This window comes from Colletotrichum gloeosporioides (assembly GCF_011800055.1).
Source record: "Colletotrichum gloeosporioides strain Lc1 chromosome Unknown consensus_17, whole genome shotgun sequence".
Classification (NCBI taxonomy): domain Eukaryota; kingdom Fungi; phylum Ascomycota; class Sordariomycetes; order Glomerellales; family Glomerellaceae; genus Colletotrichum; species Colletotrichum gloeosporioides.
In genome coordinates this window covers 2,177,328-2,204,974 of record NW_025544662.1, presented here as the reverse complement: position 1 = coordinate 2,204,974, position 27,647 = coordinate 2,177,328, and the positions used below count along the sequence as shown (strand labels likewise).

The 27,647-nt window shown below is 54.3% G+C and overlaps 9 protein-coding genes across 9 annotated transcripts; 5 read left to right on the top strand and 4 right to left on the bottom strand.

Moving 5' to 3' along the window:
* Nucleotides 1-3,155: 3,155 nt before the first annotated feature.
* GCG54_00011507 (uncharacterized protein) lies at nt 3,156-3,527 on the top strand (the record flags this gene model as incomplete). The annotated part of the gene is made up of 1 exon (XM_045411411.1): nt 3,156-3,527. One exon carries the CDS (start codon nt 3,156-3,158, stop codon nt 3,525-3,527), a length of 372 nt encoding a protein of 123 aa, XP_045268469.1.
* An 817-nt stretch (nt 3,528-4,344) lies between these two features.
* On the top strand, nt 4,345-5,835 carry GCG54_00011506 (Methionine aminopeptidase 2-2; the record flags this gene model as incomplete). Its single annotated transcript, XM_045411410.1, has 4 exons — nt 4,345-4,387; nt 4,459-5,594; nt 5,640-5,726; nt 5,779-5,835. 4 exons carry the CDS (start codon nt 4,345-4,347, stop codon nt 5,833-5,835), a joined length of 1,323 nt encoding a protein of 440 aa, XP_045268468.1.
* Nucleotides 5,836-7,958: 2,123 nt separating this feature from the next.
* GCG54_00011505 (Protein UPS2) lies at nt 7,959-8,528 on the top strand (the record flags this gene model as incomplete). Its single annotated transcript, XM_045411409.1, has 1 exon — nt 7,959-8,528. One exon carries the CDS (start codon nt 7,959-7,961, stop codon nt 8,526-8,528), a length of 570 nt encoding a protein of 189 aa, XP_045268467.1.
* Nucleotides 8,529-9,105: 577 nt separating this feature from the next.
* On the bottom strand, nt 9,106-9,762 carry GCG54_00011504 (uncharacterized protein; the record flags this gene model as incomplete). Its single annotated transcript, XM_045411408.1, has 2 exons — nt 9,106-9,330; nt 9,622-9,762. 2 exons carry the CDS (start codon nt 9,760-9,762, stop codon nt 9,106-9,108), a joined length of 366 nt encoding a protein of 121 aa, XP_045268466.1.
* Nucleotides 9,763-10,421: 659 nt separating this feature from the next.
* GCG54_00011503 (putative uridine kinase) lies at nt 10,422-11,337 on the top strand (the record flags this gene model as incomplete). Its single annotated transcript, XM_045411407.1, has 3 exons — nt 10,422-10,497; nt 10,642-10,671; nt 10,721-11,337. The coding sequence occupies 3 exons, from the start codon at nt 10,422-10,424 to the stop codon at nt 11,335-11,337; spliced, it is 723 nt and encodes a 240-aa protein (XP_045268465.1).
* Nucleotides 11,338-12,045: 708 nt separating this feature from the next.
* On the bottom strand, nt 12,046-14,787 carry GCG54_00011502 (uncharacterized protein; the record flags this gene model as incomplete). The annotated part of the gene is made up of 4 exons (XM_045411406.1): nt 12,046-14,305; nt 14,357-14,486; nt 14,540-14,659; nt 14,712-14,787. 4 exons carry the CDS (start codon nt 14,785-14,787, stop codon nt 12,046-12,048), a joined length of 2,586 nt encoding a protein of 861 aa, XP_045268464.1.
* A 1,880-nt stretch (nt 14,788-16,667) lies between these two features.
* GCG54_00011501 (Tubulin gamma chain) lies at nt 16,668-19,451 on the bottom strand (the record flags this gene model as incomplete). The annotated part of the gene is made up of 8 exons (XM_045411405.1): nt 16,668-16,975; nt 17,718-17,943; nt 17,997-18,461; nt 18,516-18,809; nt 18,856-19,038; nt 19,089-19,255; nt 19,344-19,384; nt 19,444-19,451. The coding sequence occupies 8 exons, from the start codon at nt 19,449-19,451 to the stop codon at nt 16,668-16,670; spliced, it is 1,692 nt and encodes a 563-aa protein (XP_045268463.1).
* A 1,554-nt stretch (nt 19,452-21,005) lies between these two features.
* Nucleotides 21,006-26,432, top strand: GCG54_00011500 (Phospholipase D1; the record flags this gene model as incomplete). Its single annotated transcript, XM_045411404.1, has 1 exon — nt 21,006-26,432. The coding sequence occupies one exon, from the start codon at nt 21,006-21,008 to the stop codon at nt 26,430-26,432; it is 5,427 nt and encodes a 1,808-aa protein (XP_045268462.1).
* A 356-nt stretch (nt 26,433-26,788) lies between these two features.
* GCG54_00011499 (5-demethoxyubiquinone hydroxylase) lies at nt 26,789-27,577 on the bottom strand (the record flags this gene model as incomplete). Its single annotated transcript, XM_045411403.1, has 2 exons — nt 26,789-27,322; nt 27,380-27,577. 2 exons carry the CDS (start codon nt 27,575-27,577, stop codon nt 26,789-26,791), a joined length of 732 nt encoding a protein of 243 aa, XP_045268461.1.
* Nucleotides 27,578-27,647: the final 70 nt, after the last annotated feature.

Genomic DNA, 27,647 nt, shown 5'->3' with positions numbered 1-27,647 from the left:
AATGATGTTATTACTACTGAACTTGAAACTGTGCCAAAAAGCTCAATGTACAGGCCATGCGGCCCATGCCGTCTAAATACTTCTAGAAACGAAGCTCATACAACCTATCCCGATCATTCGAAGCAGCAATACTTCTACACTCAAACCCACTCGGGGGAATGCGACTGTCCTTTAGTGAACAGCGATCCATCTAATGAAAGGGCTAATTCCACATGAGAGTAGCTCCGCAGTTGATACACCTGTCCAATGAATGTTAGTCCACGTGGATCACTCTAGGCACCTGACAGATTGCCCGACAAGAACGGCTCGAGACTCACCTTGACGTGTTGGGTTGGTCCTCAGGCTCCTCAGCTGGACAGTGGCAGTAATAGCAGAATCTGACTCCCATGTCTGTTAGCGCGGCAAGCGTCTGCCGCTCCGCCTCCTCGACCGCCGGATCCACCATTGCCCGACTTTGCTCGCAGGTCTCGCCTGGGTGTACCTTTCGTTTGCAGATCATGCAAGTCCGCTTCTTGCAGCTGCAACGGGCAGTTTTGGCGATCTCGTTACGTTCGTGATAAGGTATGTATCGTCGGCACAGGGTGTCGTGGCAGTAGATTGCCTTCCGTTCTTGGACGTCGGTTGCTTCGGAGACGAGTCTTTCGTAGCGTGCGCGCTCGTGTGGAAGGAGGAGTTCCTCGGCCCACGCATCAACAAACCCTGATTGGCCGCTGTAAGCACAGTAGGGCTCGATACAATTTGGCTTGAGAAATGGCCGGATAGACATGGAGGAGCGGAGGTATTTGGCGACGCAGTCGCGACAGAACTTCGTACCACATGGGTGTTCCAGGACACGGGACGGTCGGAGTTCTGCTTTACATATGAAGCAGGTGCTGAGAATTAGCTGTTGGTCATGCATATCGATTTGAAGCATTTTAATTAATCGCTTTTCTTTGGTATTCGATGCTCCTCGGTTTGCTGGTCTTTTCTTTGTCTGTGGTACCTCATCGTCAGTTGCTTCTGTTTCGCCTTCCCTTCTGACTGGGCGTGTCAGTCTTACCTTATTAATCATTCCTTCATCATTTGTCGTTCTTGCTTCGCCCGTCGCTCCTACCACGTCTTGCCTCGCTTCGTCAGCTGCTCTTACCTCGTCTGTGGTTCCTGGCCCGGTCATCGTCTCCTCCGTTGCTTCAGGCAGCTGTGCAGCAGGATCCGCCTCAATGACTTGCCCTGCAGCATTCCGTGCTAAAACCCAGTCACCCTTCTCTGGATCGTAAACGAGGCCTGGCGCTCTTCGAACGCCAAATCTCAGACCCCTCCTGGGTCGTCTCCAAGGTGCTTTGTACCAGGAAGGCATTTTGTGTAGTTTCATGAATCTATTCCTCGTGGTATCAATTTCAGCAAACGTATTTGTGAAGGCGAAGTTGGAATGTTTACAGGAACGATACGTTGATTTTGCAAACTACGTCTAACTATGCCTCTTTCTAAACGTCTTCCAGATTATTATAATTTTGAAAATATATCTCCGATACGGGCTTAGAAATTCAACAGTTTACGGACATTCTTTATGCAACCTGAATGGTAGTAAGTGGTGTCTTTTAAAGTTTCACGATGATATCTCCGTCAACGTGGGGATAGCATCTCATCAAAGGTTTATTTCACAATCTTCACATCAGGGTCCTCACCCCAGTTTCACAGTACCTCTTAGAAATTTTAGCACATATAAAAGTAGCTCTCCACAATGGACCCTCTGCGCAGATTCTATACACGTTATGATACAACCTTTTGGGCGGCAGTTGCTACATGTAGTGACTTAGGTTTATCCACTGCGAGATATGGCGGCTAATACTTAAAAGTTTGCAGCCATAACTCGATGAACCGCCCATTTTCCCCATCAAGCACCAAAAGCTTTTTTTACTCAACGCCTAGTTTGTATTCACCACTTGAGAGTACCAAAAGCTTGGCTCGTCAAATCAATTTTCTGACGACCGACTGTTCGTTGCAAGGATCACAATGTTTGAGTTGCCGTGTTGCATGTTGTGCAACGTGACGTTGAACAAAAGTAAGACGGATGAACTTGGGCTTTTCCTCCGCTGCTTTTGTGTCCCCAGCTTGTCTAGCAGGTTCCAAAGCAAGGGTCTGAGACAGCCCATTGCCAACGGCCTCTAGCCGTTTCCATCTGAGGTCTCACCAACCCCTCTCTGCAGTGCGCCCCAGGTTGCAGAAAGCCTCGACGTAAAGCTACAGGGCTAATAAGCCTACACAAATCATTTGACCTAAGCCTCACCGACGGCTACCGCTATCGTGGGCTGATTTTCGAGATCGGCATCAGAGCTGAAAGACTAGCTGCATGACTATCTGCCTTTCCCCGCAAACGACCCGTCCCTTGTTTCAAACTTTAGTTCAGGTTCTGTTTTGAGACAGGACTAAGCTTGATTTTTATACTTCTCAACATCACGAGACTAGATTACTAGCCCTGAAGACCTGGGGCTTGAGTTCAGACGCATAATGAGCCAAGAACTGATATGATGATCGTGTCAACGGGCTGCGGTGATCATGAACTGATTGGACTAGCACATAAAACTTGAGGCAGGAATGGGCCACTAAGTACTCAGCCAAGACTGGCCTCGGCTCTTGTATAACATAAATTTACTCGCTTGTGTGGTTCAGGCTTAAGATATCCGAATTACACGATCATCGCGAGGGGCGTTCAAAGACATTTGTTCGTAAAACGTAACAACAGGACCGTCGTAAGGTTTGTAGCGGCATGAAATACCTCCCAATCAGCCGTAACTAAACAAGTAGCACAGCGTTCTATCGACATGCTACAGCCAATCGTAGCCCGCAGACTTCAAATGTCTTATTCATGATAGATCAACCACACGGCTACTTGAGTTGAATGTCATCAATAACGTCAGACGGAGGAATTCTTTCCTCCGAATTTCACAGACTAGTCGTCATGGATAGACTATTCTGCTGAGCCGTGATGTCTGTCAGAAATGGCATAAAAAGGCACCATCACCTCGAAGGAAACAGCGAGATCATCTCAGCCATCAAGCAAGAAAGCCTTCAACAGGACACCATTCCGTCTCTTCAAAGTTCAAGTTAGTCATCAAAGCCTTCAACCCCGCTGTTTCCCACTGACTTCAACTAGCCTAAAGCTCACATCAACCAACATGCGCTTCTCCGCCCCCCTGACCGCCCTCTTCCTCGCCATGACCGTCCAGGCTGGCGTAGCTCAGTCTGAAGGGCCTGTCGCTCTCGCGGAACGGTCCGACGATGTGGACACCCTCGAAGCCGCGGTGGAGAAGAGAGAGGGCATCTCTCTCGAGAAAAAAGCTTGCAAGTACAACGGATGCAAGTGCAACAGCCGTGGCAAGCAGCTCACTGTCTGCGGCAACTGCTACTGGGCAAACACTGGTACTTGGGTCGTGACCGCCAAACGCGTCAACAACCACATTTACGAGTGTTCGCCATCTGGAAATTGCTGCGATTACGGAGTTGGCTCAGACTGTGGCAAGGCTGGTGCCAGATGCATCAAGAACTAAGCCGAAACCGAAGCACCATACATGCACAACCCCCTGGGAGGGATTCGCAAGATCATCAGAAACAATACGACGTATGAGGGCTTTTTTGGCAGGTTGTCATGTTTGAAGTTGTCGTCTCATGGGGGCCGTATCTAGAGTCTACCATTCGTCGCTCGCTCTTACACGCAGGGTTGTTGATCGTGGAGATCATGATGTGCGGGAAACGAGATAAAATCCAGAGAAAATCATTGGAGACAACAATTATGGTTCCATGCAGGAGTGAAGTACGTAAAGTTGCATGTTCCTGGTCGATACACTTGCAAGGCAAGACGAGGCGAGTCGAGCCTAAAAATAGGGGATCAAATGACGTTGTGACATGTAAGAGAAGCAAACTTAGCCGACTTGAACCAACTCGTGCCGCGTGCAACTCCGCATTCCAGTCGCAGCACGAGTAATATTGTCTGGAACCTTGCCGTTAGTCTTCGAGTTGACCAGGCTAAGCGCTTAAGGGGGCCGCTCGGTCGCAGGCTTGGCTTTCTTGGCTTCTACTGATTTTTTTTCTCAAACCCATACGGACGAGAAAACAACGACGGTTTTGTGGGCTGGCCAGAAACAAGCGACCCTACCCAGGCGAGTCTCTGACAACTCCTGCGCTCTTTTATTAGGTATAGAGGGCGTTTTGCAAGGTGAAACGGTCATTGGACATTGCATAAGGGGCTACTCCCCGGTTAACGATTTACGGGGGCTTACCCCGCCCTTGCGTTTACTAGGTGGGGTCAAAAATCTGTCGCTCCCACCACCAACTTCATCACACACGCGCAAATCTAGTGATGCCAAGATGGCTGCCCAAGTTCCCACCGAAGCTTTGAAGAAGCTGAACGGTACGCTCGAAGCCGGAAATTCGACGTCTCTCTTTGGTCGTCTGTTTGCTAATGGAAGATTCAACATCTAGTGGGAGAGCCCGCGACGAACGGCAAGCCAGCAAACCCCGCCGAGGGAAACGGGGTCGACCATGAGAGCGACGACTCTGATGAGGAGGGTGACGAGGTAGCGGCGCCCGCCGCCGGAGCGGCCGCTAAGAAGAAGAAGAAGAGAAAGCCCAAGAAGAAGAAGAAGAACCCGACCGCCCAGTCCGACCCGCCCCGCGTGCTTATGTCCTCGCTGTTCCCGCAAAAGAACTACCCCAAGGGCGAGGAGGAGGAGTACCGCGACGAGAACCTCTACCGCACGACGAACGAGGAGAAGCGCCACCTCGACAACCTCAACAACGACTTCTTGACCGACTATCGCGAGGCCGCCGAGATCCATCGCCAGGTCCGTCAGTGGGCCCAGAAGAACATCAAGCCCGGCCAAACGCTGACCGAGATCGCCGAAGGCATCGAGGATGGCGTACGCGCGCTGACGGGCCACCCGGGTCTCGAGGAGGGCGACGCCATCAAGGGCGGTATGGGTTTCCCCTGCGGCCTGAGTCTGAACCACTGCGCTGCGCATTACACCCCCAACGCCGGCAACAAGGTGGTGCTGCAGCAGGGCGACGTGATGAAGGTTGATTTCGGTGTGCACGTCAACGGACGCATCGTCGACAGTGCCTTCACCATGGCGTTCGAGCCGCAGTACGACCCCCTTCTGGAGGCCGTGAAGGCTGCCACGAACGCGGGTATCAAGGAGGCTGGTATCGACGTGCGCGTCGGTGATGTTGGCGGTGTCATTCAGGAGGTCATGGAGAGCTACGAGTGTGAAATTGATGGTGTATCGTACCCCGTCAAGTCGATCCGCAACCTCAACGGCCACACGATTGAGCGTTGGAGCATCCACGGCACCAAGAGCGTGCCCATCGTCAAGAGCAACGACACGACCAAGATGGAGGAGGGCGACGTCTTCGCCGTCGAGACCTTCGGCAGTACCGGTAACGGATACGTCAGAGACGACATGGAGGTCTCTCACTATGCCAAGCGCGGCGAGGGCCATGCTGCCCTGCGCCTGGACTCTGCCAAGAGATTGCTCAACGTCATCAACAAGAACTTTGGCACCCTGCCCTTCTGCCGGCGTTATCTGGATCGTCTCGGACAAGACAAGTACCTTCTGGGGGTAAGTTTTCCGGATGTTGATATTGGACCAAGCTGACTTGTGTAGTTGAACAACCTCGTGGCCAGCGGCATCGTCGAGGCCTACCCGCCCTTGTGTGACAAGAAGGGCTCCTACACTGCTCAATTCGAGCACGTACGTATCCCCCTTTCCGGCTTCCTCATTGCTCAGTCTAACATATTTGCAGACCATCCTGCTCAGGCCAAACGTGAAGGAAGTAATCAGCCGAGGAGAGGACTACTAGGCTGGATGAAACCAGCCAGGGATGGATATTGACATGGGTTTCCTTCCACTCAATCGAGACTATCGTTCAGATACATCAAAAATCCAAGCAATCCAGCCATGAAGTGAAGTGACATGGTGATTTCATTGCTGGCAATCCGAGCAGAGAATGTTTATACCTCTCATCCCAAAAGCAGACCTAGCAGCGGTTGGTCAATAAAGCAGCTGACATGCCGGTTGACGATACTCCGTTGCTCTGCACTCGGAACCTAAGATCAAGGCGGCCATGGCGGCGTAGCAACCATCATGAGAACTGTCTACCGACGACGGCCGAGGTATGCGCGTCTTGGCAGCGATTCACCCTCGGCTGTGTGCTGGGCCATCACGGCCCCATCCCGGGAAGGGACCCGGTGCCGGCACGGTGCGGATCGCCGACAAGATTAGGGCCGAGGTGCCCCAATCCTCCATATCGGTCAGGTATCATCCCCGTTTGCCTCCGAATGACGGCAATGATGTCAGACCCACCGGGTCGGAAACCGATCTGGTCCGGAGGAGATGAAGATGAACGGACGCCGCATCCTGAGTCACCCATTTCCGGGCTTCAGCCACACAAGAAGCAACGATCTCCGTTCCTCCCCAGGCTTTACCCAGTTGAGGCTGAAGGTGGCGAATGCAAGTGTGGCACCTGGGAGGCTGTGTCACCAAAACGTCAGAGCCGACGACTTCCAACGGGAATGTCAAGGGCCGATCCAGGCTTTCCCGTGACCTGCACCGTCAGCGGTCACCGCCAGGCCCAGCCAGGTCTGGCTTCACCGTCCACGGTTGGCTAGAGACGGATACGTATCCGTTGACCGTTCCCAAGGGCCTGAGCTAGCCCCCACTCACCGCAAATCCCAAGACATCAAGTACACACAAGGGTCCGATCAGCGGCGTCGAGAACCTAAGAGAACCACACCGCAATGCGAGACACACTCACGTCGGCTGCCCTCCCGTAACTAGTCGGCTCGGTTATGGCAGCGCCTGCGTCGGCTGTCGCAGTTGCAGCAGGTAATGCATAGCATACGAAGACACCCCGACCAGCAATGGGATTTCGGGCGTGCGGGGTCTGTAAAGCCCGCGGAAATGGAAACAACATTCGCCAAGAATATCGCCAATTATTTTGACCGCAATGCTGTCTCTGAGGGGGTCGAGCGGGCGCGGGTGCGGCTGGGCTTGGAGTCGGCGACCGTACCAGTAGACGCTCGGGCCTCTGTACACAGAATCGAAGCTTTCCTCGCTTTTCAGAAGCCCTCTCTCTGCAACGCCCCGCCGAAAAGCCAATCACATGTAAGCAGCAACACCGCGGCCAGCCCGTTCCGATTTTTTTCTATCGCGCTCATGCACGCCATACCCAATCAGGAGAGATAGGCGAGGTCGATGGACCTCAGCCGGCCCAAACAGCGCTCTCCCTCCCACTTTTCAGATGGAGCTCAAGCACGTCGCACTTCGCACGCGCCACCCCGAATTCCCATTCCTTCCCCGGGGCACCGGCCGGGGTTAAGGATGGACCAACCAGCACCCAACGTCCAGCAGCAGCAGGCGGGGACAGAGGCAGCGAGAATTTTCTCTCAGCGCTGCACCAACGCGCAGCGCACACTGAAGTGTGAAACCCTGCCCAGTTCGCCGGTCGCGCTTCCCTCTGCGTCTCCACCTTTTCTTTTGCCACGCACCTGGTTGGTCAGATCCCCTTCCTAAAAAACCCGCACACGACACCCGCTCCACCCTCCGACCTACCGAAAGCTCCTTGCAAGGTTTCCCAATCGCCCTTGCCCATTTATTTTTTGCGTCCCTTTATTATCAACGAATCCCTTCCACCCATCCGTAGGTGCCTATCAACCGCGCATTAATCCCTCTACGAGCATTTGACTCACCACTGTCGCCTCGCTCGACAACAATAACAAAAAACAAAAAACAACTGTACAGCCTCAGCTTCGACTCTCTTTCGAAGCCTTTTCCGTCGCTGTAACACTCTCCCTAACGAACTTCACGACCGCACACGATACCCAGAACCGAGTGGAGGACCCGCGAAGAAAAAAGTTTCCCGCAAAAAAACATCCACACGAGCTTCCCCATCTTCGTCGCATCACCACCAACAAACACTTCACGATGAAGGTCTTCTCCAACGCAGTAACCTTCGAGTACTCCTGGGAGGAGGTCTCAACCGCCAACTGGCGAAAGTACTGTCCTTGGAACGACAAGTCCTCCCACGTCGTCGCCGTCGATACCCTCGCCCGCAGCGTCGACCCCGCCACTGGCATCCTCCGCACAGAGCGCCTCATCACCTGCAAGCAGTCCCCGCCCGACTGGCTCAAGCCCATTTTCGGCGACGGCAGCAATTCCCAGGTCTTCGAGACGTCCTACGTCGACCCGGCCAACAAGACCGTCACCATGGTTTCCCAGAACCTGACTCTGACCAACCTCGTCAGCGTCCAGGAGACGGTCGTCTACAAGCCCATCAGCGCCCACAAGACCCTTTTCGCCCAGGAAGCCCAGATCACCGCCCTCTGCGGCGGCTGGCAGAAGATCAAGAACAAGATCGAGGACACCCTCGTCACCCGGTTCTCCGACAATGCCATCAAGGGCAAGGAGGGCTTCGAGACCGTCCTCGCTATGAGCAGGAGGGCGTTCGAGTGCGAGCGCCAGCAGGGTAGCATGCGTGAGGGTATGGCGGCATGAGACAGACAGGACTGAGTTGCTTCAGTTCCTTCCCGTCATCACCTTTTCGCGCGGTTCTTGCGTTTGCAGCGAGCGTAGCGGCCTTTTGCAATTTCTCTCGACCACAAAAGCGGGCAGCATCACATCTTTTTCACACTTTTTCAAGAATCGGTACGGAAAATGGGCTTTAGACGGCGTTGGGTTTAATGACTTTTGAAGACGAGAAGAGGATGGGATGGAGAGCGAGATCGTTGCTTAGAGCCCTCTCATTTGAGAGTGTCTCGCCTTGTACAAATCATTTTTATATTCACGGAGTCCGGGCAACAAAATACCCCTACACGATAGAGCATCCACGGGGGGACTTCTCTTTTGCCAAAGCATTGTCTTTTCGGTCTTCGGGCTAGAGATTAGAAAGTGTTCCTTAGAGAAAATAGACATCTCCCACACCTACTTCACACACCGCATCCTGCCTCACACTCAAATCATCAGCAAACTTTTGCACCCTGAAAAACTTATTTCGTGCATGCCCAATTGCCACTACTGAATGATAGGGTATCGCATTCTCAATAGTGCACTTCCGTAACACGGGTATCTTTATTCAGTTTCCCATCCGACCCCGACACTTGGCCTCGTACCGGCTAAGCATGTCCTTCGTATCCCGATCCAACGCCGCCTCACTTCCGTCCAGGACCCGCCTCACAAACGCCGCGCCCTCCTCGTACCTCCGAAAGAAGTACAACTCCTCCACAGCGTGCAAAAGTTCTTGCAACACGGGCTTGCTGGCCGGACCAGGAGTCAATGGCAGCTCAATCGTCTTCCAAACCTATTTTGAATCAGTTTTGCTCCCGCTCAGCGTGCGTAAGCAAGTCGGATGCAGGGAGGAAGAGGGGGAAGGCGGTCTCTCGGATGCGGTGGAGAAAAAAAGTGAGCATCGGTGAGGGGGTGGTTTGGGGGGCTCGGTTGCTCCGGTTCGGCGTTCTGGACAGGGCCGGGGAGGGGAAGGGAAAAAAGGGCATCCTCCCCGAGGCGTTCCATAAGGTAAGAATAATGTAATTGTGAAAATGAAGCATCGCAATAATGAAAAATGCAGCGTATCTCTGCTGTCGTGACTCACCTCGCCGTTCTGCTCCTTGACTCTGTACGTCGCCCGGAGCTCCTGGAAGGCCTCCTCGGACTGGTGGTCCCGGGGCTTCGCCGTGCCCTCCTCATCGGAGTCGATGGCGATGCAGAACAGACCCCCGTCGTCGTCGGACATTGTGCTGTTATGTCGTTTTTGGGTGTTTGAGTGGACTGGAGCCTCTTCGAGCAGTCGCCGAATGGTTTAGAGATGGCGTATCAGTCCCCCCCAAATGTTCAAATTGCCTGTCTCGACTGGTGCACCCCCGAGAATGGCTGGGGATATTGCGATGTCTCTGATGCTGCCCAACGCAAGCTTGCTGATGACTGATTTGAATCTCGCCTTCCCAAAAGAGTCCAGACCTCGCAAAGCTTTCTCCCGTTTTTCTAGGTGACTCTTCGTCGCCGACTGGGTTACCCACAGCATGCCGAGAGAGTCCCTCCAAAGTGGGACCTCCACCAGTCCGTCCGAGTCGCCCGCCGCAGAACGCCGTCCGCTGTCAGAAATATGCATCTAACCACCACAACAGAATTTTTCGTGTATTCTTACTAATAAACCCGCCCACAGCAAGTCCTGCCGAAGCGAACTTTTAGAAAGCCACCCACCCCCAAGGAAATGACATCAAGCCGCATGGCGGGGTCAGCGGGGGGGCGTTTACCTTGCCCGGCGGGGCGTTCATTGAAGCTGCCCGCAAGCTAAACGGCTCAACGACATCCCGCAAACGCTTGTCTCGACGACATCTCTTAGTCTGATACCAGACCGATTCTCATAGTGCATAGGGTGAAATTGCTGCAAAAATGGAGGCGCAGGTCGAGAGACTCGTGGACAAGGCCTGGGACAAGTTTGAAAAGACACCGGCTGATAAACGCCTACGTACGTCTACTCCCTGTCTCTGCTGGAGCTATCACGCGAGCATCGTGAAGCTCTGATGCGCCTCGTCACCCAAGCTCCTGGGTCCAAAGACCAAACCTTTCCCCACCCAACCCATCGCAAGATGCACCGCTGACCCTCCAACAGTGATAGGTATCGCCGGCATCCCAGGCTCAGGTACATTCCCTTCCATCCATTTCCCATCCTCATCTAACATCCCCCGCAGGCAAAACAACCCTCTCTCAGATAATAACAACCCGCCTCAACACCCGCGCCTCCGCCCTCGACACATCCTACACCCACTCCCCGCCCGCCGCCTTCGTGCCCATGGACGGCTACCACCTCACCCGCGCCCAGCTCTCCGCCCTCCCGGACCCGTCCACCGCCCACGCCCGCCGCGGCGCCGCCTTCACCTTCGACGGCCCCGCCTTCCACGCCCTCGTCACCTCCCTGCGCGTGCCCCTCGCGCCCGAATCATCCGCGCCCATCCTCGCCCCGAGCTTCGACCACGCCGTCAAGGACCCCAAGCCCGACGACATTGCCATCCTCCCGTCCCACCGCATCGTCGTCTTCGAGGGGAACTACCTCGCCCTCGACAAGGACCCCTGGAACGCCGCCGCGCGCCTCATGGACGAGCTGTGGTTCGTCGACGTCGACTTCGAGGTCGCGCGCAGGAGGCTGGTCAAGAGGCACGTCAAGGCGGGCATCGCGAAGGACGAGGAGGAGGCGGATAAGAGGGCGCGGGAGAACGACCTGGTAAACGGGCGCGAGATTGTGGATTTCAGGATGGAAGTTGATGAGGTCGTCGTCAGTCGCGAGGATGACGAATGGGTTCACGAGTAGGTCAGGTATGCTTCCTGTGAGATCGGGCGGGTTATAGAACGACGGCGATATCACCGTGTTGAAAGAGCGTCTGGGCGGTAATGAATGATTATGATAGCGGTGAACACTCGCATTGAGCTTGATAGATAGCATGATGGGGACGACCATAAGATGAAGTACAATAAGTGAAGAACTCTGCGTTGACTCGAGATCTAACCGATTCCGACGTATCGCAGCAATCATGGAACTTCTAGAGTAACGTCACTTATCGAAACACCAGCAGAGGCATGGCCGCATCTCAAAAGGATGGCCCTAGCCAAGCAGAAAGAAGCCCGAGAATGAATGAGTCGACAGTGCCACCTCCGCCACTCAGAATAGCATGATTAAACGAAAGCTGGCTCAGTCTCTACCGGCAAGGAGAAAAATGAATTGTAAAGTCAATTACAAAGAAGGAACACAGGTCTCCTCCAATAAGACCCGGAACATGCCATACAATCACATCAGGGAAGCAAGGCTTGAAGAAAGCTATTGTCTATCTACTGCTGGCGTTGATCTCTAGAAGCCAGGCATGATGGCCCAATTCTGTCCTGCTTTCCACCCACTGTATCTCGAAAACCTTTAGACGTTCCATTCATGTTGTGACCTGATCCCGTACTCCAAATCACATTAGCACGGCCCAAGACAGAGTTATGCAAGCCCCCATATCCACGCATCCCGCTCAATCCGGGACTACTCATCAGCCGCGATTCCGGTGAACGAGCCCGCGTACTTGGCACCAGAGAATCCAGTGGCAAATCTCGAGCTCTCGAGGCCACGACGCATCTTGGGTCCATTACTGTTGACAGTCTGGCCCTGGACAACAGGCTGGAAGACCTGCGCTCTAGGCGAAAAGCCTGTGCCAGTGTTCAGCTGATGAGTCATGTTATACATGGTGGGCGCAGACTGATGGCCGCCGTTCTGTTGAGCGGAGGAAGGTCCCTGGCTGACGTGGTAGGTCACGGAGATGGCGTGCAAGACTCCATTAGCGGGCAAGTGCTGCTGCATCGCAGACTCAATGATCTGCTGAGCTCCATACGGATGGTAGATAGCGGGACCGGCCATGTGAGGAGATCCCATGATGGGAGTCGGCATCTGGGGAGGCATGCCTTGGACGCCGTGAATGTAGCCCGGGTGGGGGTTGGCCTGCGCAGGCGGCATGACAGGAATTGGCTGCTCTGAGTTATCAGTAGCGTTAGCTGCGTCAGTCTGCTTGGCAGTCGACTCAGCCACGGGCACTGGAGTGCCGACCTCTTGAGAAAGACTGGTGTTGAGCGTTTCATCTTCGACGGTGGGGGCAGTGGAGGTAGGCTGCATGGAGACAGCAGAGTCGACCTCGGACTTGCTGGTCTTGAATGAGATCAGCGACTCGTCAGCGACGCGTGCATCAGTAGACTCGGGCTTCTGGATAGAAGACTCTTTCATAGACTCGGACTCCTGGAAGATGGGAGCGTCCTTGATAGGCGGCTGGACCACCTGATCGTTGATCTCAACCTCGACCAAAGCATCGCTTTTTCCAACAGGAGCCATGGTAGAAGCAGTGGCGGGCAACTCCGGGCTCGCGACGCTCTCTTGATGAAGATCAGCCGTAGTCTTGTTGCCGGACAGCCACTCCTGGTGAAGCTTGGCCTTGGCCTGCTGATCGGCGTTTGACTCCTGGCGACGGTTGGAATGGAGATGAGGGGGCAATCGACCACCTCGGTCTTTCTGTAGAGGAATCTTGACATCCTTGATGCCGGGAGGCATCTCAGCCGACGAACGTCTCTCGAGAAGCTGTTCGGCACTGTACTGCCTACGTTCCGCCGTACGCTCCGCCGTGTACATTGAGGAGCCCTTGACCTTATCAAGTGCGAGCTTGTCGAAGGCATCCTCAAGGTCTGTGGTCTTCGAGGCATTTTTATCGACGTCGGTCTTGGGCGCAGCAACCATCTTCAAAACAGGCTCGGGGGTGGGAGTGCCGACTGCCGTCTTCTCCGAAGGCGTCTCGGGAAGCGACTCTGCCTCTGCCTCTTGCTTTGCCGAGGGTTCGACCGCCTCGCTCTTTGCAGGGATGGCGTGCTTCAGGATGTACTCCATCACACGCTTGATGTTGTCGCATTGAAGGTTAAACTCCACTCCAGTGCTCTCGTCTGGGAACCTGAAGCTGTATCGCTCTTCCCGGGGTTTGTCGTTTGAGGAGTCGATAAAGCTGCAGATCACCAAGATACCCTTTGCATAAACGCAGCGGTAAGTTTCCAGACCGTGGCTCTTGGTGAGAATGTCCTTGTACTCCATGACGAACATGGCGTGGCCCTCGGGGCGATTCTCGGTGAAGACGACCTTGAGTTTGACGATGACATCTTCCCATGATCCACCAGGACCTCCAATCTTTCCCTTGCAAGTAGACGAGAACAGTTGTCTGTCAGAAGGCAAGGTGGAGTCGTTAGCTGGTGCACAATCATGTTCCATACGTCCCTCGCTGGGCAAAGAGGCCTTGGTAATAGGAGGAGCAACGGCAGCAACTGGAGTCTGTGTCTTGGCAACCTGAGCAGGCTGGGTAGACAGTGCAGGACTGACGGTCTGAGTAGATTGAGTAGGCTGGGCAGGTTGCTTGTCGGCCTGAGTAGACTGAGTGGTCTGGGCAGACAAGGGAGAAGAAAAATCACCCTCAGCGGGCTTCTTCCTCAGGTGAGGAGGCAAAGCAGACATGCTTCCTTGGCCGGGTTTATGCTGACTACCCTTGAAGGTGACAGAAGCGCCCTGAGAAGACATCGCAGACGTCACCTGGGTGGCGCCAGTTGTCTGAGAACTGGTCGCTTGAGTAACATAGGTCTGCTCGGTGCCTCCAACAGCCTGGACCAGAACATTGGTACCAGCACTGTTACCACTAGCCTTAGTAAAGATCCTGACCTCAGCGCCGGGTGGAAGAAGGATGCCATTCGGGCTGGTCTTCATGCCAGCATAGGCATCATTGCTATTCTGTGTCAGCTAGGTTGCCGCCGAGAGAAGCCGGGCAGCGACTTACGCGGGGCGGGGCTTGGGAACATAGTCCTGCGAAGGACCTCCAGAGGCCCGGTAGGCACTTGGACCGCCCAAGTCGCTGAGGTTTTGAACACCCTTGGCCTCGTCATCATCAAGGCCGGTCTTGGCCAACTCTGGTTTTGAAGTCAGACACATGTTACATCAACGAACATGGACAATAACCTACTCAAGTATCCCTGGAGGGACTCAGAAGTTTGCGTGGGGACGACAGGACGACGAGGGCGCAGCCGATCATGGTACTCGCGCTTAGTATTGTCAAGAGGGAGTTCTTCGACACGGCCAATGCCTAGGTCGTTCTGTTGAATGTAAGCGGGGTTCAGGAGGAGGAAGGAAGGAACTTGCCATCATGGCATCTCTGATCGGGTCGGGCGCGACGGGAGGAGTCATGGGAGACTGAGTCGCGGTAGGTTGCATATGCAGCTTCGGCATGCGATCAGTACGCCGCTCTTCTTTGTTTCCCCAGCTGCCCATATTTGATAAGAGGCTTGTAGAGCTGGGAACTTGCGTTCGTGAGTTTGCTTGCTATGTTGCAGCGCGGTTCTGGTCGCATGTCAGGACGAAATTCAGCGAGTGGTGGACGGGATGGGGTAGAAAAATATGCAACAGGAAGGAGACATCTCGACGAGACGGAAACCAAAAAGCAAACGACGCGATGAGAGGCGCTCTTACCTGGTACTGGAAGGCCCGGTTGTGATCCGAGGTCCCTCGATTTGATTTTGTAGACGTAGGTAGCGCGTTGCGCGGTGTTTGGATGGTGTAGAGACGAGATAGCGCAGGCCGTTCTCAGCTATCCGTTCAAGAAGATCTTGAAGGTAGAGAGTAAGGTGTAGACGAGAAGGTGCTTTGGGAAGGAAATGTCGATTTGGAAAGAAATGTGGTGTTGTGATGTTGTGTTGTGGTGGAGGATGAGTGTGGGAAAAAGAGAAGGTGAGGGACGGACTTTGGGGGAGGAAATGGAAGATGCAAAGGGCAGCAGTGTGCCCAGACCAGATCCAAAAAGAGATAGGGTCTGGCCAGAGATAGGGCAGGAAGGAGAAAGGTCAAGACGGGGGAATCGTCCAGGATGGAAGTCAGGCAGGCAGGTCCACCCACGATAAGTTGCTCGAGAGAGCAGAGTCGTTCCTGCTCACCTAGAAATGAAAACCCTGTCGACGCAGTAACCAGTGCAAGAGAAGGAGCAGCCCTCACTCTGAGAGACTGAGGAAGGTGTCTTGCCCCTGCCTGTGAATGAAATTTGTCGACCTGTCGGTGGGGACTGTAACAAACAGGCCAAGTTGGATATCAAAGATTGTTGCATGCAGATGGGAAGAAGCAGAACTTATCCAAGAACGACTTCTGGATTGAAAGATGTACTTCATGCAGCAGGGAAGCTGCAGAGATTCGGCTTTGTCCTCTCAATGAAGGCACTTAGATGGGCAATATATGATATCCCACGCTGTCTCATAGTGTCATGTTGCCTCTGTGAGGTCGTCCTCTACTGCAATCATGTTCGATGGCAAGGGCCTCAATAAGGCACCGATAATTCTACTTTGAGAGCTAGCTAGAATGAGGTCTGAATTCGATCGATGACTGGTGCCAAGTAAGGAACTCGTCAAATTCACCGGGTTGCGACTTCGTTTGCAACTCACCTTCCTCGAAGTGAGACACTTCAATTGACGACAACGAATCGGACGTGTTATTTCGTTTGTGGAGCAATATCACTGCAGAGCCCGCTCACGGCGGCAGGAAAGGATCGTATTGTAGAAGAATAGGATTGTGAATTGACAAAAACAAATTGTCTACGAGTACGCCTAGCTGGGTTGAATCTGCAGAGCGAACGAAAGGATATGGCCTAGCGGTTGCATTTCTCTTGGGCTCAAACTGATCCGAGGTTGTGCTTAGGTAGAGGACAAAAGTACAGAAGTGGAAGTACTGCCTTGAGACGATGCTGATGGAATTGGTAAAGCATAAGAGATCCCACGGTAGAAGCAGACTACTTTGGTTCCTGTGGCGCCAGAGAAGTAACTCGTCGCGGAAAAGAATTGAAATGGATCATCAAAACACGCAAAACTGAATCTCCGCTTCCATCACTTCGAGGATTTCATCCCATATCTTGCATCCACGCCTGATGGCCCTCCCCCTCAGTCCAGGCAGAAATTCGTCATGGTCACCACAGCAATATCATCAGCTTTACAGACTTGCTTCGCCCCCGACTTCAAACAACATGATGCAAAGTTTGAAAGGCCCCTTGGGGCGTATCATTACTCATATCCCATTCTTCTTATAATACAGTTCCCAGTTTCCCATCCCATAATTTACCTCGCGGCGGCGTCCTTGGGAGCGCCGCTCAATCCCTCAACACCCTGGCGTCCAACACTGCTCAGGTCCTCAGCCGCCTTGGACGCGGGCTCTCTCAGACCGGAGGTGGCAGCCGTCTCGGTACCGATCTTGCGCTCGGCATCGCCGCCGCTGCCGACGTTGACGTTGCGGGCGTCTGCGGACTGCCAGTCGGAGGCAACGGGGGGCTGCTCGGGGAGAGGGAGGTTCTGCTGGACCTCGTTGATCTTGTCGGCCTTGGACTGGGTCATTTTGGCGGGTGATGTGAAGTGGTAGTGGTTTGGAGCTAGGGAAGGGGTGGTGAGTTAGCGCTCGTTCGTTATTGGTCGAAGCTCCAGACAGCTAGCCCCAGGAGGGGAACGATGCGACTTACTGCGTGGAAGAACTTTAAAAGATTTGGAGAAATATTCCGTAGCGTGGTTTTCTTCAATGGCTTTGGTTTGCTTTTGGATGTGATGAGGGGGAAAAGAATACATTCATCTGGCTTCGATTGAACGTCTTTTATGTTAAGATACCCAGAGTCCTCCGGGTCTGGTCCTCAGGGACTATGCTCAATTGACGCTGACGTCAATGACGTCAAGCAGAGGCAATTGCGGCTCTTTGCACACCATCAGTGGAGCTGCGAACCACACGCTCCAGTATCATCGACGATTTGGCGGGTAGGTGGGGAACTCAAACAACAGATGGTCGATCAATGACAAAATTGCTCCAGAGCCTCCAGGAGGAAAAGCTCCTTGGGCTTCCAAAGGGGTCTACGCGCATGTGCCTTGACAGCTGTTGCCTCATCCAGATGCAAGTTTATTGGGGGGTTGGTTTCGTAATCTTGTTCAGCCCTGAACGCCTTAATTCCCGGCAAAAAAAGCCAGCCAGGTCATGTCCGATCCCTTCCCGATAGTGCCAGAAGGCCGCCTGAACCAACAAATCGACGTTGTGATGCACCCACGTATGATGCTATCCCAGCCTTGCTTCCTTTCCCCCTCATCAGCTCTAAACCCCACCTCCCCTCTCGCAATCGTGCCTGACTTAACCCATCCTCTTGTCGGTTTCAGCTGAAGTCGCCTTGTCTCCAGTATCGGGGTTCAGGTAGTCGGCATCTTCTGCGGCCTCGTACTCTTGAATAAGGTCCTGCACCACCTCGCGGGCCTCGTCAAACTCGTCCAAGTTCTCTGCAAATGGCGCCGTCTTCTTGTACCCTTCCATAAATGCATTGCGCTTCCGCATGCCGTCGTACTGTCTGACGATTCTCTTGAAGAGCTGCGCATCTGTCAGCAAGCGGAATTGAGGTTCAAAATCAGCAAGATACTCACAGTTGCAATGCTGGTGTGGTTGGCCAGCATCAGACCGCTGACGCGGTGGGCCATCGGGATGTAGGGGCTCCGCTTCGTCAGGGCCACCTGAATGCTGGCTGGGCCCCAGGGAATGAAAGTTGCCAGTCGTCGTTCCCGGATTCTAAGCAGACTCTTGTGAACGTCTGTGGGGTCCACCTCGCCCTGGATGACGTTTAAAATGGAGATGTAACAGCTCTTCTTCCCGGGCTGCGTCGAGACCATACGATTCTTGGGCTGCAGCAGTCTGCGCATGACGTCCAGCACCGTTGTCTTTCGCACCGTCTTGGCCTGTTCGACCTGGTCGCCGGTGAATGGCGTGTATGCTGTCATCAAGAAATGGCATCGTGGGGTAGGAATCAACGAAGCCAGAATGCTGACTAGGTCGTTGTGCATATATCCGGGGTATCTCAATGTGGTTGTACTTGCGGACATGACAGTCGATACCTAAAGACACACGTTAGCCAAAGCGATAGTAACATTGTCAAATGTAGAACTCACAAGCTGGTTGGTTTGGGCAAAAGAGGGTTCTTGAACGTGAAGTCGGTCGGCTGCAATGCGTGACAGGGCTCCGTTATCCAACACGACGACGGAGTCGGCATTTTGTACCAGCCTCCTCATGGCGAGTACGCTGTTGTAAGGGTGAACAACAACATCTCCTGCGTTTGTCGTGTCTGGGAAGACGGAGTATGTTTGGATAATCTTCTTGGGGAATCGATCGTTGAGTCGCTCGAGGAGAAAGGATCCTAGACCGGATCCGGTACCGCCAGCTATTGAGTGCAACAGCATGAAGCCCTGTTGAACGTCAGCAAAGCCCAGGACGTTCCTAAATGATGAATACCTCCAGAGAGTCACTGCCGTCGGCCTCGCGGTCGATCATCTCCATAATGTCTTCGCAGACAACCTCACCCGTCTGGTATCCGTCACCCCAGTTATTCGCGGCGCCGACGCCATTCTTCCCAACAAAGAAGTTCTCAGGGTTGTAGATGTTCTTGTATGGGCCAGTTTGAATGCCATTGATTACCTGCAAGGTTTTAGTAACAGCCCTTCCTTCGTCGCCGTGAAGGCACCTACTCTTGGTTCGAGATCGACTAGAATGGCTCGCGGGATGTATCTTGTGTCGTCACTCTGATAGTAGAACACGTCTTTTCGGTCGCCTCCTTCGGTCGCAAAGTCCTCCAGGTTTCCATCTTGGTTTATTCCGTGCTCCTGGCAAAGCTGCTGCCAAAACTGGCTTCCAACTGTATCGTGTCAGTCTCAATGTCGGCGCTGGCTGCCCGTTCGCAGCTGGGTCGATGCGGGAGAGCAATAGATGGCGGGGTAACGTACTGCTGTTGCCGCATTGTCCGGCCTGGACGGTAATAATTTCCCTGTAGACAATACGTTAGACGGCGATGCATCAAATGAACGGGGGAAGTGTGCGACAAACCTCGGCATCTTGCGATATGGTGGCGGGGCTTCGGCGGCGTTGGGCTTCAAAAACAGTCGGTCACCGGGAGTTCGTGATGTTTGACGCGACCCGGATCCTTATCGATAAGCGAGACGCGAGGCGCGGTCCCATTGGGCGCATGTGCCTCTGCTCTCAGCAACTATGGCCAGGGTACCCCCCTCTAACGCCGCAAAATCCCAAGACGCCTCGGTTTACAAGCCACGGAGACTCGAATGATTGAATCCCCATTTCTTTCATTCACGGTGAAACAGCCCACGCAGACTAGTCAGGGACGATCTTGGGTCTTTGTTAATTGGCCGCGCCTTGTCGAGATTGGCACAACGACTCGATCCCCCTCTGAGGCCTCTCTTTATTTGAAGCCCGCTTCAAACACACAATGGATTGATTGGGTCTTTGATGAGGCCTCTGTCGCAGCTGTCACTAATCTGCATTCCATGCCGGCTTGCTGCCACAACGAAGCTAATTGAGCAAGCTAAAACGTAGGCATGTTGACGCGGTCCTACGTCTCAGATCTAATCGAACCCCTATTGCATCCATCGTATGGACTCCAGTCTTTCCGTAAGGTACGCGGGTGTCAGTGAGTCCCCTGGCCCCCATTTCGCGGAACGAGATAGATAATAGAGATATTGATCCATAATAGATTGCGGGATGTGCACCATCTGTTCTTGCCGTCATTTCAAGCCCGCACAGCCCTCAGAAGTCTGTTCCGCCGGGAGTTGGGCAGAATAAGGCCCTTGTTGATCTGGAGGAGCTAGAGCCGGAACTGCAGCTTGTATATGCACACCAAAAACTAGAATTCTGCCCTCCCAAATCTTCCCCCATCCTTCAAAATCAGAGGTCATTCGCTGCTCACTTGCCGAAGACGAAGGGCTGGTGTCAAATGCCAATTCGATCAGCTGCGTGTGGCCCAACTGGGCCCAAACAGCGCGGGAGCCACTGAAGATTGGGCGTGACATCGGACTGGTGCGCCCCGGAGGGAGCCGCTGGGTCCCCCCTGCGCCCCTATTTCGTAGCCCGGCAGCGCCCATTGGCTCGGAGCCAAATAGCAATTAAGCCTCTCCCTCCACTAACGGTGCTACTTGGCTGGGGATTTGCAGTCCGTCACAAGGGTCGGGCTGCTGGGACTGGCACCGTGGCATCCTCCCTTGAACCTGCCCACTCTGCACCCCGTTGCTCTCCCTGTCCGCGTCTTTGGTGCTCCCAAACGTGCCCCCAAGGTCCTTGCCTGGCTCAAGACACCGCAACTGCAATACCGATCGTCCGCAACCCTGCACCTCGACCTGCAGGAGGAGCAACCTCACCTCACCTACCTCCACGATTTTCGCAGCTCAGTTTGACAGGCCGCTCTTTTCCCCCCAAACCCGTCATTCTTGCAGCGATCAGTTCTTATTTTTCCAGACGTTGGTGATCGACGACGAGCGCCGTTGCCGTTACCGTTACAGATGGTGTCTCGGTCTTAGCTCCAGTCCTTCCCATTGTCTGTACCACCCTCGAACCCCCTCTTCGCCCTGTGGAATTCCAGAATTTCCACTCGAGACACAATGGCCACGACGGCCAGAGATGAGTCCATCTCACCAATGACACGCAGCCCTCGTGCGGCCTCTCCTGCCGCGACGGGAACTGCAGGCGCGCCCGACTCCCTCGCTCCTCCCCCTCCTCCACCGAAAGACGGCCCGCCTGCTCCTCCGCCGAAGGACCTTCCCTCCCCCAGATCGACCATCTACGCGATTGATCCGACGACCGAGGCAAGAGACTACATCAATGGAGGCGTGCCTCACGATAGCCAATCTCCTGTTCAACAGCCCGCCAAGCGCCCGACACTGCCGAACCTGAATTCCGCCGACAGCATCGGTGCCAGACAAACCCCGGGAGGACTGCCCATGATGCCAGAACACAGCACTTACTCTCCCGAGCCTGCGTCCCCGACCGACCGACGAAGCGTGCAGTTTGCTAGGACGGATCAGGTTTTGGAGCCCCCGGCCAGTCACTCGCGGAACCCTTCGTGGGAAGATGGCGGCAAGTCCATTGGGTCTGCATTCATGACCAAGCTGAAGCAGTTGACTGGTTCTGGAAGCCTGCAGACTCTCAAGACGAGTAGCTCAGGCAATTTGAACGACTCGGGCACGCCTTCCCGGAGCAACTCGCCCACATCTGGTCGCCCGAGAATACCAGGGACCTTGGACGAGGATGATGTTGTCGGCGGAAGCGATGCCGACGCTGATGTTGAGACAGCCGACGAGGGCAATGCCACCGACACTATCAAACCCAAGAAGAAGAGGAGAATGCGCAGATCGAAGAAAGACAAGCCCCATATGTCGGTGCCCAGCACTCCTAACTTGAGGCAGTCGCACCTGCCTGGTCCAGACTCCCCTGTTGGGTATGGACGCATGGGTGCGCTTCGCCGACGGCTTTCCATGCCTGACAACACCGAACAACAGCAGCAGCAGCAGCACGGCATGTCAGAGGGTGAAGGACGCGACCAGCTTGCTGGCCCATCGTGGATGCGGTCCCGTAGAGCGGATGGCACCGAAAGCCCCCTCGGCCCTGGCAGAAGAGGTCACATGCGCCGGATCACAGTTCTCGGCGGCGGAGGTGTGTCGGACGGAGACGCGATAACGACGCCCAAGAGACCCTTCTTTGGTGGCGAGAGAGCGTCGACATGGAAGTACGTCAAGAACACTTTGAAACTTCTTAGGCAGAAGAAGGAGGACCGTTTCGATTTCGCCAAATCAGCAGAACTCATGGCCGAGCTGCGAGCCGGAGCCCCCGCCGTTCTCATGCTTGCCAGTATGATTCAGAGAGACGAACACGGCAATAAGAGAATACCGGTTCTCCTAGAGCAAGTGCGCCTACGTATTACAGACAGCCAGCCAGAATCAGAGGACGACGATAGCGAGCGCCACTGGGTGTTCACCATGGACTTGGAATACGGCAGCGGCCCGTCGCGCATGAAATGGACCATCATCAGAACGCTCAAAGACGTCTATAACCTGCATGTCCGTTACAAACTGGCGATGAGCAACGATAAGTACTTGCATGGGCGCGCCGACGTGGGTGCCCGACCTAAGATGCCCAAGTTTCCATGGGGCGCCTTCCCGTACCTTCGTGCGGCCCGCAACAAGGACGACAGCGACGACGACGATGGGGCTAGCATTAGAGCTGCCAGCCTCAGAGGCGATGAGACTGGAGCTGAAGGCACTGCTGCGGAAGCAACTGCAGGAGAGGGGACTGCCAGCGAGTGGGAGGGCCGCGCAGGGCCAGGCAATAGGAAAAAGTCCCGTCTCGGCATGCTGGGTATGCGCAGGAAGTCTACCGGCTTGACTGACCCGGGCGATTCAGGAGCAGAGAACCAAATCGAATTGGCCCAGGCGCGGAAGCGCTACTTTGAGAGACAAAGACGAGTCCTCGAGAAGTACCTGCAGGACATGATCCGATGGCTCATGTTCCGCGCCGACAGCAACCGTCTTTGCAAGTTCTTGGAGCTGTCTGCGCTGGGTGTGCGCCTGGCGGCTGAAGGCAGCTACCACGGCAAAGAATGCTACCTCCACATTCAATCATCCAAAGGAATGGACTTCCGCCGAGTACTGACGCCAAAGAAGGTTATTGCCCGTCACAGCAGAAAGTGGTTCCTCGTGCGGTCCAGTTACATTGTCTGCGTTGAATCACCTGAGAAGATGAACGTCTACGACGTATACCTCGTGGATTCCAAGTTTCGCATTGTTTCTAAGAAGAACGGTCTGAAGCAGCTGGGCAAGGGGAAGGCCAAGGCCGAAGAGAAGGAGATCGACCTGATTGAGGAGCCTGACACGGAAAAGCACCACACTCTGACGTTACACACCGCCGAGCGGAAAGTCAAGCTATTTTCGAGGAACCAGCATATCATGAAGCAGTTCGAAGACTCTATAGCAGAGATGCTCAAGCAAACTAAGTGGCATGACATCAACCGCTTCGACAGCTTCGCCCCCATCCGCAACGGCGTCTTCGCACAGTGGCTCGTGGACGGAAGAGACTACATGTGGAACGTTTCGCGGGCTATTAGCATGGCACGCGACGTTATTTACATTCATGACTGGTGGTTGAGTCCTGAGTTGTACATGCGTCGACCTGCGGCTATCAGCCAGAAGTGGCGTTTGGATCGTCTGCTTCAGCGAAAGGCACGCGAAGGTGTCAAGGTCTTCGTCATCGTCTACCGTAACGTTGAAGCCGCCATTCCAATCGACTCGGAGTACACCAAGTACTCCCTTCTGAACCTCCACCCCAATATATTCGTCCAGCGATCGCCCAACCAGTTCAAGAAGAATCAGTTCTTCTTCGCTCATCACGAGAAGCTTGTCATCGTCGACCATGATGTAGCCTTTGTGGGCGGCATTGATCTGTGCTTCGGTCGATGGGATTGCCCGCAACATCCGATCACTGACGATAAGCCAACAGGTTTCGAGCAGAGCGAGCAGCCCAAGGATGCGGAGCATGTGCAGCTCTTCCCCGGCAAGGATTACTCGAACCCTAGAGTCCAGGATTTCTTCAAGCTTGATGAACCGTATGAGGAGATGTACGACAGAAGCAAGGTACCCAGAATGCCCTGGCATGATATTGCCATGCAGGTCGTTGGGCAGCCTGCCAGAGACTTGACCCGTCACTTCGTCCAGCGATGGAACTACGTCAAGAGAGGACGAAAGACGACCAGACCTCTGCCTTTCCTGCTTCCACCACCCGACTCCAAGATGGCAGAGCTTGATGCTCTTGGATTGACCGGTACCTGTGAGGTCCAGATTTTGAGATCCTCAACCAACTGGTCCCTTGGTATCGAGCACACGGAATGCAGCATCCAAAATGCTTACATCAAGATGATTGAGGACTCTGATCACTTTGTCTACATTGAGAACCAGTTTTTTATCACCAGTACCGAGGCATTCAATACCAAGATCGTCAACCGCATTGGCGATGCACTGGTCGAGCGCATCATCCGAGCTCATGAGAAAGGAGAAGACTGGAAGGCGTGCATCATCATTCCTCTGATGCCTGGTTTCCAGAACACTGTCGACGAGCAGGAAGGCACCAGTGTGCGACTGATTCTCCAGTGCCAGTATCGCAGTATTTGCCGTGGCGACGGCTCCATCTTCTCACGCCTTCGCGCTGCGGGCATTGAACCAGAGGACTACATCCAATTCTACAGCTTGCGACAGTGGGGCAAGATCGGCGCCAGGAACGCTTTGGTGACAGAACAGCTGTACATCCACGCCAAGTGTATCATCGTGGACGATCGCGTGGCTCTCATCGGTTCTGCAAACATCAACGAGCGCTCTATGCTGGGAAGTCGTGACTCCGAGCTCGCTGCAGTCGTCCGTGATACCGATATGATCTGGTCGACGATGGCTGGCAGGCCTTACCGCGTCGGTCGTTTTGCCCATACTCTGCGTCTCCGTCTCATGCGGGAGCATCTTGGATTGGATGTGGATGAGATACTTGAGGAAGAGAGACAGGCTGAAATGGACCGGCAGGCCGAGTACGAGGCCGAAATGGACGAGATCTATGCGGATGACGACGAGACGCCACCTGTCGCCGGACCAAGCGGGCATTCGAATGAGAAACCAGCAAAGCCAAATCTTCCTGGACAAACTCCCAGCTTTAACCACGATGCCACTGCCGTGCCTGACGAGGCTGCAGACGAAGTATCATCGGCGTCGTCCTCTAAGGACAAGGAACTTGACCCTCGAGTCATGAACAATAAGGATCATGCTCTTGATATCGCTGGCTACGGAAAGGATCACTGGAAGACTGCTGAGAAGCTCGGTCTTGACCAAGGCCGCGACTCTGTCATCGTCAATGGTCGTGAAGTGCTCGTCAATGGCGTCTTTTCCGAAGGCAAGGGTACCCTGGAGACTCCCATGCAGCCGCACGAGCGCAAGACCTCGGTCGAGCATCATATCGAGGAGGATAATTGTGTCAGCAACGATGCGCTGCCGCCGATTCCTGCTCTCAATCGACGCACAACCGACCAGCTTGGCCTGCCTCGCATCGCTGGACTTCCTACCTTACCCGCTGTGGATGACACTGATATCGGTGGTCCTCCAGTTCACCTCGATCAGAACGGCCAACCGACAAATGGACCTCTTCATCCTCTCGCTGCAGACATCAGGCAGGCACATATCGACAAGGACTGCATGCGTGATCCGATCAACTCGTCATTCTTCGACGATTGTTGGAACCGTGTCGCAGAAAACAACACCAAGCTGTATCGCCGAGTGTTCCGGTGCATGCCTGATTCGGAAGTACTCACCTGGCCTGACTATCAACAGGCTACACAGTACGCAGAACGTTTCAGAGAGAGCCTTGAGGGGAATACGAAGACGGAGGAAGACCCAAATCTGGCTCGGCACCAGTCCCCCGTCACTGGCGGCGGTGCTGGAGTAGGCGCACCAGGTCCTGCTGCTGTCGTCAAGGCGGCGGCTGAGAAGACAGAAGAGAAGCTGCCTCATCCCACCATCATTATTCCTGGAAGCGACAACCACAGAGGCGGTACCGCGGAGTCGGACGAAAGAGAGAAGAATGACGAGAAAGCTGCCCTTCGATCACCAGAAGCCCCGTCACCTGTTCTTCCCGCGGGTGATGTACCATTCCCGGCTTTCGAAGTTGGCTCCCCTGCTCCTGACGGACTGCTCGATCCTGCCCGTGAGAAGAGCAGAGAACGGAAGACAACGTTCTCTCCTCTTGAAAAGCCCCCGTCCAGAGATGTCAGCACCCCGGCGCAGCAAGCTCAAGGATCGGTCAAACGCCGCCGACGAGCCACTACTAAAGGCAGTCGGCGCGGTCAGCCGCCCGAGGAGGTGCTTCCGAGAGCGGAAGCAGAAGAGTTGTTGAATCTCATCCAAGGCCACGTCGTACAGTTCCCTTACGACTGGCTGCTCACGGAAGAGCAAAATGGAAACTGGGGCTTCCAAGTTGACGGCGTTGCACCTCTACAAATTTAGTAAGTTTTCGTGGACTCTTACCCCAGAACTGTGATGCTAACGCACTTTGTAGTAACTAGTGGATGAAGCCTTTTTTGGTGCCCCTTTTTGGCTAGACGTTGCGGACTATTGGCTAAATGTGCCTTACCGACGACAGAAGCAAAACTCAGGGTCCGTTACAGACGATAGAAAAGGAGACGACGGAAACGCCATTCAAGATGGAGACACCAGGGAAACGTGTGCAAAAAACGGAGTCGGAGGGTGGACAATTGGCGTTCTGGAATCGGTTACTTTTTTCTCTCTTTCTTTTACCGCTTTTGCCGGCTTTGGCCTTTTGTTCTTCTACATGTATTATACACATTCTTACACTACAGACTTTATACTCTTTCGCTGACCCAAATGGCCCCTCTGCAGCCCGCGCGAATGACGCCAGTCAGCAGCCAATGCGGCTCGGCCTTCTTGGCGTCATGTTCGACAGCATGGTCGAGGTGCTCAAGTTCTTCGTCTCTGATCCTCCGCAGCGTCTTGATGAGCTCCGAAAATTCGGGGCCAACTTCATACCCCTCCGCCTCCCACTCAGTGACCATCTCTAACAGAGTTCGGATCTGGTTATTGTAGTGGTCGCCAATTTCAGTCTCAACAGCCTCCGTGCAGGCCATGGCTGCCTCGCGACCCATCACAGCCGTACCCCAGCCCAGACCTGTGGCCATGACCTGCCACACGGGATACAGGGCAGTCGGACGTATACGATGCTTGTGGATAAGAGAGTTGAAGGTCTTAAGATGCCCCTCTTCTTGGTCGTACATGTGCGCCATCAAGGGTCGGAGGTGAGGGTGTCGATTTACGAGTGGTGGGGTTTGGGCGGTGTAAATGAGCGTCGCTGCGAGTTCTCCAGCCTGGTTTACCCGGAGCTGTTTCGCATGTGTCAGTAATGGTTCTGGAGACGAATGAGAGACTCAATGACGCACAGCTGAGGACAGAAAGTCCTTCTGCTCCTGGGTCAAGGGCTTGCGACGCGGGCGATCTTGGCTGGTTGCTTCAGCCTGCGACCTGGGTGTTGTCGAAAGTTGTCGCTGCGAAATGCACAGAGCCGGCGCATGCGCATGATGCGCCGTTCGCCTTGCAATGCCGCTACAGGGCCTCAAGAACGTTCGTACAGACGCCATTGTGTGGTTGTGAAGTGACAATGTCAGCCCCAGCTCGGAGCATGCACTCGGCCGAAGTCCAGTCGCAAAT